The sequence below is a fragment of the Hippocampus bargibanti genome, linkage group LG07, assembly GCF_051943395.1.
Source record: "Hippocampus bargibanti isolate YZ-2025 linkage group LG07, ASM5194339v1, whole genome shotgun sequence".
Taxonomy (NCBI): Eukaryota; Metazoa; Chordata; class Actinopteri; order Syngnathiformes; family Syngnathidae; genus Hippocampus; species Hippocampus bargibanti.
In genome coordinates, this window is record NC_142740.1 from 21,007,718 (window position 1) to 21,018,597 (window position 10,880).

Below are 10,880 nucleotides of genomic sequence, written 5' to 3' on the forward strand. Positions count from 1 at the left end.
GGTGGAACATAGCTTGTTTGCTCTGCCTCGCCGCGTTTTGTGTGTGCGTCTGTACCTCTATTGTGCTACCAGGTAAAAAGACAAAGTTGGAATTGAAGAGTAGCTCTTTTCCAATCAAAAGTTGCTCTTCCCGGCACAGCTCCCAACAGAGGTATGCCCAGAGTATCGTGGCTTTCTGATGGTCACGCAAACAAAAAAACTAATCTCTTCTCCCTCTGAAAGCTTCACTTCAAATGTCAGTACATACAGGGAGTATCTGTCTGATTGTATTCATCATATTTATTCAACATCATGACATCATTAAATGTTACTTTATTTGAGAAGGGTTATCCATATTTTAAACAGTTTATATTAATTGAAGCAAAAATAATATGTCCCGCTATTTTTAAATATTACGCAAACTGGGCTCTGAACCCTTTTTTTTCTTCACAGAGATCTTACATGCATGTTTTGTTGTGTTGGGATTCTCTTCAAATAAAAGCACTTTCAGTCAACCTTTGGATTATCCATCTTGTTCTTAAAAGAAACTAACTGCATTAATTGTACAAACTGTAATCAACTGTAATATATGATTTACCTCAAAAGAGTGTCATTCACAGATTTCATGTTGAGTTTTTTTTTTTTTTATGTGACCACATCACATCAATTTATCTTGTCTTATTTCCCACCCACAGCCCCCAACACTGCGCCCTACGGGAGTACAGGAAGTGCCCATGTCCCGATGGCCTGCCGGTACCTGGTCCTGGCTCTGACTACCTTGATGGTGGCGTACTAATGGCGGAGCGGCGAGCAAAATGACTGTAGAGAGCATTTACGAGTCTTTGGTGGCATTACCCATGCCTGGATTCCGATTGGGAGAAGTTTGTTTGCAAAGCAGAGTGGAAAATATTTGTTATTTTTGTCATGGTGAACTTCATGTAAATAGTATTTGTTGTTTACGTTCTTGTTTTTTGTATTTGGTTTTAGTTTTTTTTTTTTTTTTGATGGATGGAATCAGGCCCTCCCTGGTATCCAATCATATCAAACGCTCAACTTCACTTACTTGACATTTGCATCTGTTTATCTTATCTCATGACTATCACAAAACAACTGTGCCAATTAAATTATCTCAGTCCAGATTATTACCACAACAATGTTCTTTTGAATGTATTGTACGTAGCTAAATGGAGGAAAAATCTTATTTGACTATAAAAAAATATAATAATCTTTACAATAATCAAAAGCAGTAGTCACCTCATTTTATTTGCTTTTCGTTAGTGTGCCTGTTTAACAGCGTCAATCAGGTAGGAAAAGGACAAAAGTCACCTGTAACAAACCTTATCTAAACAAACACGTTTTTTCCTTTATTTGGACTTCAATCTAATGACAATGTACAGATGATGGCCTCGCTTACTGTTGGTAAATATAAATATTTGCCACATTTCTAGAAGATTTGTTTCTATCGAGAAGAAAAGCCAAGCTCGTGTCCTTTGCTCATATTGTGAAGGTTTATGGTCCATTGTTTGAATTTCGGAGGATTGACTGACTCCTCTTTGTTTTACAAGATTTCAATACAAAATGGATCTCAGAATGGATGGATACCTAACAGTTTTATTGCTCTTGAATTTGTTACGGTATCTGCCACTTACAAGAATGCCATGAAGTCGGAAAGTGTCCATTACGATTAGATTAATTGTGATCCCAAAACAGCAGAAAACAATGTCTTGTGTGAGTCATTAATTTGATTAAAAAAACAGATTTTGGCACAGACAGAATGATATATACCCTGTATAGATTATACAGTATATCAACATACACATTAACATGCAGCGCAGGTTGTATGAAATAGCTATTTCTAACATAGCCAATAAATACTGGCTAACATAGTTTCTACAGCGTATTAGTGGGCACTGCCAATCTGCCATACAGTAGTTGTGACATTGCCCTGACTTGATGATTTGGATTTTCAATGTTGTTTCCCATTGCTTCAAGTTCTCGGAAATACAGCATTTTGCTACACACATTTTTTTTCACAGCAGAGAAAATTCTCGGAATGTGATTTCAAGAAAATTATCTTTAAAATGTGTTTAACTCATTCACTGCCAGACATTCCAGTGTCCATTCCAGTGCCACGGTTTTTACCATTGTCACTCGAATTTCAGGACCCACAGAATATTGAGTTTTAGGACTACATAAACATTCAATGCAGCGTAAGAAACCTTTGACTCACTTATTTCATCAAAAAAAGAGTTAATTCCTAAATTATATGGGTCTGGAGTTATATGTGCTTGAAATGAGGGCAGTTGTCCAAAATACAATGCAAGACATTAATATTGGTTTATATAGACGGCAGCATAGAAATGCTGCCGTCTTGTGAAAGGGAAAATATTGCCAAAGGTATGGCCAGCGCTTTATCGGCACCCAAGCAAGAAAAAACAAAACCTGAACAAATTCGGGAATGGCGTTCTATGTCACATTTTTACTTCCCAAATAAATTCATGAATGGCAGTGAATGAGTTAATTTTCAATCCAAGTATGCGACATAGTGCAGAAAATCGCATGACAACCCCAGGTAGAATCACCCACAGACTAAGTGAGCGCTCGTTGCACTAAATCAAGTGTATTTTTCTTCATTTTGTAAACTGAACGTGGTGACTTCAGACTTTCGGTATCCGGCATAATCATCTTATGGTATCTAGTGTTCTACAATGTAAGAAGATACTCAAATGCCTTAATAGTTACGTAAGTAAAATACTCACTGAAAGACATTTAGACAAGCCACTAAATATTTGTTTTACATACTGTATAATTGAATGTTCCATCCGATCAAAGAGCGCAAAACAGTTAATTGGGCACCAATTGAAAAGAACACGAACTGAGTTGTGGTCATGCCAAACTCCCAATATGCTCACATGAACGTGAAACTGCAAATCCTCTAGTGAAATAGCCATGTCAGTTAAAAGACTTTAAAGCACAAACACTGTTATTGCTTCTATGTTTGGTTTTGTGGTGATTTATTTTTATTGTAGGCTTGTTAAACAAATAGAAAAAAAGTGAAAAGAGAACATTTGCACCATATGGTCTTGTTTAAATGTTAATCTACAATGAACAATGAGTGAGGAGTATATTTATTCACTTCCTTGATAAAAACAAAGTATAAACGTACATTTGGAACAACGGGATATGTGACACTTGTTGGATTTGAATGGGCATACGGTCGCACTGATTGTGGTGTCATGACTGTCCAGGGGATTTATTTGTTGAGTAAAAGAACAAATGTTTGCATTCAATTGCATTCCTTTTTAGTGGGCAGATGGTGTGCACCAATATAACAGTATTATTGAGCAGATTCAATGGGTGTGTATGCGTGTGCGTGTGTGTGTGTGTGTGTGTGTGTGTGTGTGTGTGTGTGTGTGTGTGTGTGTGTGTGTGTGTGTGTGTGTGTGTGTGTGTGTGTGTGCGTGCGTGCGTGCGTGCGTGAAGACAAATACAGATACATGTGTACATGTGTATCATTAGAGCCAGTGTGTGTCGTCCTAGTTTTCACACACTTGGGTGTTTGACGTGCAGAGTGTGCTTGTGATGCATGTCGACATGAAATATCAGCCATTTCTTATTTTTTTTCAATTAACTGTATTTATTTATTTTTAATCAACTATCCTCTATCCTGTGGATGTATTTTTTTTTGTGGCATATATGAGCCTGAAATGTTGGTGGCATTTATGACCTGCTTGTAAAGTGGTGCCTTGAGATATGCGTGACCTGACTTTCAAGTTATTTTCGATGCGAGGTGTCATTCGGATGATTTATTGATTTTTTTTTGCTTTGACTGAACTTTGTTCACTCTACATCCTGCTGTAGCATGGGCTACCATCACCCAAATAAATAAATAAATAAATAAAAACATTTAAATTGTTACCACTCCTGATTTCCTTTAGGTTAGCTATCTTAAAGGACAACCGACACCCCAAGAAAAGTTGCGTCCATAATTTGTAAAATCACTTCAAATGACTTCTACCGACCGCATTTTACAAAGATTCCACCACATAGCTATATTTTACGTTTTAAGACTTGCGCTGCATATTCATGAAGTCTTGTTTTTGAGTTGATGACGATGCCCGAAGTGACGTCACATTCGGAACGCCCCTGACCGAGAAAGCGACATACAATGCATTTTGGGTCCTTTTTTTTGTCTGAAAACACCGTGTTCATCGCGAAATTAGAAGGAAAACTACATAAATAACGTGATGGTGAATCGTTGTGTGTCGTAGCCAATTGCGGTAACACGCATAAAGAAGGTAAGTTTACACAAATTCATTTATTTTAGATGCTATAAAATGTTTTTATGATGTCAGTTAGGAAACAAAAAAATGGTGACGGTTGTCCTTTAATGCTAACTCATATTGAATTATTAAAGACAGGCTAAAAAATAGCTTGTATGCAGTGATGTTTTACGGAATCTATATTCGACTACATACTGCGATAAAACACATGTAGAGGGGCAATATAATGACACTCACAAGCATGTATTTTTTATCCTCTGTGAAAAACGACTAAAACTTAAAATATAATAGTGATTCACAATTATTGACTGAAACGCCGCCCGCATCACTGTACTGAACTGTTTCGCTGTGGTCAAAGTACTCATGCCAAAACTTAACATTCTACCATGTTTTTCTTTTACAACATTTTAATACAATTTCCCTTATTTGTTGGCTGGAAGCAGTTAATGGGTTTCCCTTCTTTTTAAAGGGTAAAGATGATGATATGATTTGAGCACTTTGAGTTATGAGTGTTTTTGCGCAATGAATTAAGCCCATATCTCAAGGTACCACTATATTCCACATCAAATGTACTGGATGTTGAATATTCAGGAAGGAAATATGGCCAAACGCATAAACAATTCACTTCTATTCATTCAAGATTATTTGTGATTACAGACTTAATATTTGGACACTTAAACCCATATGTGAGTTCATGAACGCTCATCGGGGTTTGTCCCAATTTAGCTGCTGAGTCATGATTATTGTGGCATATCTTGCATATTTGTTGGCCCTCGAATGCATCGGGCAAATACTCGACTGAGCCCAGATGGCCAAATGCCACCATGCACACAGCATATAAGGATTATCCTGATTTTGCGCCTGCCGTCCTTTTTGACTGCGCTGTTGCTCGCTAAATCTTCTGGCTTATTTACAAACATAAAACGCGGTTCATTTCATCCCAGACTGCATCGAGGAGCGGCTTGGTTTGGACTTTGTTTGCACAAACTACAATCACATAATGTTGAACTCCCTGTGTGCTCCAATGGGCTGTTTCATTATTATATTCACTCCAAATTAAAATGTTGATTCACAAGTGGGAATCTCACTGCCTAACCTCCCCGCTGACATAAAAAAATCACCTCATTTAAATAAACCCTTGCATCTAGAGCAGCCCCCTCTTCAAGTTTGAAATGACCCGTCTCCGTGATTCTAGATCCAACGGATGCTTTCAAATCCATCAAAGCCACTCCACACTACTCCTGGGATCTGAGAAGTACTGTACTAAATGTGCCTTCAAAGTATTTTGTCAAACAGTAAAATGGCAAAAGTTGACCGTTCATTTGAGCCGTATTTGCATTCAGTATGCGTATTATTTTACTTTGGGAAATATTAAACAGGCTTGTATCTCCCTGGGAATGGGCATGCTAATTGATCAATAGATCTTAAAAAGCTGGCCAATGGGGTGGAATTTGTGTACTGCACTCCTTGGATGTAAGTAGCAGAGGTGTTGCTGATTCTACGATTAGATTGCTGTCAGAAGAAGCCCAATGCGATGTCAACTATAGCAAGTTAAATTGCGTACAAACGATGTAGCACAATTCCTGAGTATCACTGTTCTAGCATTCACACAGGAGCATTAAACATTTATCAGTGGATTTCATTAACAAAAAAATCTGAATAATAAAACAGTGCTTGTGTACTGACATACAATTCTGAAGCAACCAACTAGCAGTGTGCTTTTATCCACTAGCCAACTGTGCTAAGGCACCGCTGACAGATGGTTCAGTATTGTTGATCTATTATTTTTTTGGGCAAATAAATAAAATAGAATCACGAACTGAAGCACATATTTGAAGAAAGCAAAGCTTTAGACATGTGCTTCTCGCTAAAATCTAAACTAAAGTTATGATGTGCAATCTTGCAGTCATGACTTTCACTGGTATCAGACAGATTTTTTTTTACGCATAATATTTTTTGTTTAAAATCCATTTGCATGTTTGTGCGATAGCAACATAATTATATTTCTCTTCAATAATAGTAATAATAATAATAATAATACATTTTCAAAGCTTTCAAGGAGACTTTACAGTCACAGACACACATAGAAAGAAAAACAGATACAATAATTAATAAAATACAATTATAAATAGAAACAGTTATAGCCAGAAATGTCCTTCACAGCGATTTTTGCGCACCTGACAAAATCGCTTAAGGGAGCAAAAGAAGAGATAAAGTTGCACTTTTTTTAAATTAGACTGATTTTAATCCTATTGACTTTCCTTCTTACTTGACTCTAAATACCATGCACTGCATTTGTTGACCTCAATATATATAAAGATATGCAGGGTTCAACTCATTCTTTGACTCATTTCTTTCTCCGTTTAGATTGCATCTCCAGTAGTGTGTGTTACAATATGTGATGACGAGATTGTACTCAAGTACAACTTCAAGTCATGACTAAATAGCACACACAATGTGTCATAATTAGTGTTTACAAAAAAAGAATTAGGGCCACATAAAACAGAAATAGTTTTCTTTCTTTTATACTCTAGGGGGCCACAATTTTTCATCAGAGCAACTGGGGGCCATTTCCTAGCATCACACTTCCTAATGAGATGTAGATCAAAAATGCTGTTTAAAAAATCGAAAATGTGTGCATACCTGCGAATTATGTGTTCATGATAGAGCTCATTTTTGACCATATATTTTTCAATGCATGTATACACACTCTACTATCCTCAACCAATAGAAAAGTGTTTAAAGCAAACAAAGACCACATACTGTTTATTCGCACTTCAAAAGCCTCCTTTCCATAAAAATATAATTGAATGCGGCCACAAAAACTCAAGACTCAAGAACTCACGTTTTTTTTTTCCAAAATTAAAAATTCATTCAATCTGTAAAGTTATTGACTTTCTATTTTTGATATTGTTCCAAAAACAAAGAACTATTTGGTCTGCTCACAATGTAGTATAGGGCAGCACAAGTCCTAGTGTAAGCACAACAAAGACATGTCTGAGGTCTACTAGTAAATTATTATCTTACAACTAAAAGCTACAGTTGACCCCGACAAAGTTGCACTTATTCAATAATATAGTGATGCGACACCCCTACTGCTCACTTCAGGATGATTTAAATCTTTTGATCTGAAGGCCAATTGGGCACTGTGCAGCTGCATGGTGCTTTGATTTTGTTTTGTTTTTAATTCAATATATATTATTATTGATTTGTTTTGGATTTTGTTTTTGAAAGGAGGGGTGATGGTTGTGCTATTGAACAACCTTCCACCTATGTAACAGTAATTTGGAGCTATATGGTTCCATTCTGCCATCTCATTCTCAGCATCAGTCACATGACAGTTGTGAACCTGAAAATACAAAACAAACACACTCATTCATTTGGATGGCGTATTTTTAACACGGCAGTCTCTGTCCAACACGTGGGCATGACAAAATGAACTTTGCTCACCTCCAAGAAAATCAATTGCTAAAAATATCCCCAAAACAACCAATTGTTTTAAAATTTTACCTTTATGCATTGTCCGCATTACAGATAACCCATTAACGTCACTGTTTAAAAAATGACAAAGTACGCAATTTACGGTATTGGGTCAAAAATCGTTGTTGGACTTTCTTATTCTGAGGCTGCCATACGATCAACTCTCCTTGGTACTATTTAACGTTGCAGATATGATTGTGTTACTAATGAAACATTGTGAGGGGAATGGAAATGTTTACTCAAATCTGTTTAAAGGTCTTAAATGCCGCTTGTATATTTATGGGCTCTAAATCACTGGAATGATAAGAATAAGTGGCATTGACATACCTATACCTATATATCTATAAATATATATTTAAGTATATAAATATATATTGATATTTGTCTCAATACGAGAAAATTCATGTACTTTAATTGATTCAAATTTACATTGTGTACAGTATAGCACGTATGCAAGTCCATTTTCATCATGTTTGATGTAATTTTGTAGCAGTGGTTTGATACTAATAAATGGCAGTCCATGATGGAATTGTAACAACGTGAGGTTTGTTTCTTTTGTCAAAGTGGATGGAACAGTGGAGAATCACACTCAAGGCTATGCCGCTCAATTTTGTGTTTGTGTGTGTGTGTGTGCGTGTGTTTGTGTGTGTGTGTGTGTGTGTGTGTGTGTGTGTGTGTGTGTGTGTGTGTGTGTGTGTGTGTGTGTGTGTGTGTGTGTGTGTGTGTGTGCGTGTGCATGCGTGTGCGTGTGTGTGTGTGTGTGTGTGTGTGTGTGTTTGTTAGTTGCAATTTCTTGATGTATTTGTTCTAAAAAAATACATGTAAAGGTAATGCATGCATGAAGTGACACCAATGCACATGAAACACAACATCACGTGCCACTTAACTGAGTGTGGCCTGTTGCAGTCGTATGGGATCCATATATCCACATATGAAAAAGGCCTATGTCCGATTTAAAAACAAAAAATAAAAAAATTAAATGTCCTGATCATGGAACAAAGGTATACACCAGCTTTCACCCCAAGTAAACCAGGGTCGCCTCTTTCTCACCTGCAACCCAAATAAGATAATAAGCAGCAGAAAAAATGACGTGCAAAGATTTCTCTTCAGCATTTATTTTTGTCAATGGGCTCAGGATGGATATTGGATTGGATTTGGATTGGATTGGATTGGATATGCCTTTATTAGTCTCACAGTGGAGAAATTTACATTTCACAGTGTTGTTTAATATTATATAGATCATATAAATTACTTTGTGTTTATCAAACAAAATGCTATCCATGGAAAGAGTAAGAGTAGTTTATCAATATATTATAAATATGTTTTTGTACTTGTAAATAGACTATACTGTTATCGATATATAAATGGAATTCTTTATTTATTTGCCTTTTCCTTTGTTTGGCCATGTGCAGATTGTCTTTATTTGGTGTTTCATGTCCATTAATTGAACAGTATTTGACACTAATTATTAAATTTGGGAATGGCGCTCCATATCATATTTTCAATTCCCGAATACATTTGTGAATGGCAGTGAATGAGTCAAGAGGGGAGAATAACGCCAAGTAAAAAAACATCAGAAGAAGTTCTTATTTTAGAACAATCTGAGGTATTGGTAGAAGAAAACAGTCATGCTGATTTTCTCCTTTCACTTTTTTTAATGACCATCAAGTTCAGTATTACTTGGAAAACACTGTCACATTTGAGATCTAGGAATTGGTGTCCTGAAATTGTTGGGATGTGCTGGGAAATACTTCAACGATCTAATGGGAGTGGCGGGGGGCGTCCACTGGGACAATGGAATGTACTAATTGCCTCCTCACATCAGCCCCACCATCCCACCACCCCACCCATTGACTCTTTATTTCTTAGCGGACTAACTATTGAGTTTTACGACATCAAGATGAACTCTGCAGCACGCGTTAAGTGGTCCAATAATTAAAGCTTGTGAAGATTCTCAAGATATCACAGCTGGCTGCTTCAATTCCAATGACTTCAACAGGTTTCTCTCGCCACTTCACTTAACTGAGATAGTAGGGGTGCACTGAGTGTCAAAACTCGGGATGTTTTTTTTCTCCACTTCTTTGAAGCGTGATCTCACCTGCAGATACTACAGCATGCAGAAGAAAATAAGGAGCCTATAGGGGCCTATCCAAATGAGACCAGGTACACTTTATCATCTTCAATGGCTGACTTGGTCCAAAATGTGACAGCAGTGGAAGGCAGGCTGTGAGAAGTGCAAGAGACTCTTACTAATGAATCTGTGCACTGGCACAGCAATTAAGAGCGGCCAATGCAGGACATTATTCAGTAACCTTATCACATTTTGGGGATTTATTTTCGTTTGCACGCATGCACGCATACGCGCTCACACGCACACGCGCTCACACGCACACTCACGACTGTTATAGGTCGGGCTGATTTAGCCACCAGAATTGAGAGCTGTGTTTTCACAGTGGGTGGATGTCTTGTGTAAAAGCAGTCCATCCATTCTCAATAGCCCTTATTCTCTTTCGGGTCACACGTAAGCTGGTGTCTGTTTGACTTTGAGGCAGAGACAGGCTACACCTGGGATTTGACTGGTCACCAGCCACTCACAGTTACAACTATGTAATTAGCTCATGTGTTAAATGACTCTTATAATGGGAAATGGTTGTGGTGTCTTGAACAGAAGTGATGCAGACGCAAATGTTTCCCTGATTAATAATACATCACATCCAAGGCTGAAATGTCACGGTTTTGTAGGGTGTGTTTGTACAGCACATGTCCTCATTGTGGCTACGCGGTAAATGGAGCCAATCCAGACAGGAAAAGGGGGTCACTCATTGAAGTCAATTGTCTGTTACATCAAACGACATTATTTCATGGCATAATATAGACCAAACTCATCAAAAATACAAGTATTTGTATTTTTTCATATGCTAAAGATGCCCAGGACAGCGTAAAATTCTGTGACCTTCATGCCATTAATGCAACTAAGGTGAACTGAACAAACATTGGCTTGTTTCCAACTGATGCTGTGGATTTCCACACAGAGCTTCGTGGCACTCATGCAGTCAAAGTTAAAGCTACATACACTTCTTTGCGACCAGAGCTTCACGTTCCTCACAGCAAAGAGATAAAGTGTTTTTTGAGTTCAAA

The 10,880-nt window shown here is 37.4% G+C and overlaps 1 protein-coding gene across 4 annotated transcripts in view; it reads left to right on the forward strand.

Moving 5' to 3' along the window:
- negr1 (neuronal growth regulator 1) overlaps positions 1 to 8,264 on the forward strand; it is a 145,552-nt gene extending 137,288 nt beyond the window's left edge. For all 4 annotated transcript variants that reach the window (XM_089000702.1, XM_089000704.1, XM_089000703.1 and 1 more), the window contains one exon: positions 675 to 8,264. In XM_089000702.1, the coding sequence (XP_088856828.1) occupies positions 675 to 775 (101 nt within the window). In that variant the 3' untranslated portion in view covers positions 776 to 8,264. The remainder of the gene's footprint in view (positions 1 to 674) is intronic.
- Positions 8,265 to 10,880: the final 2,616 nt, after the last annotated feature.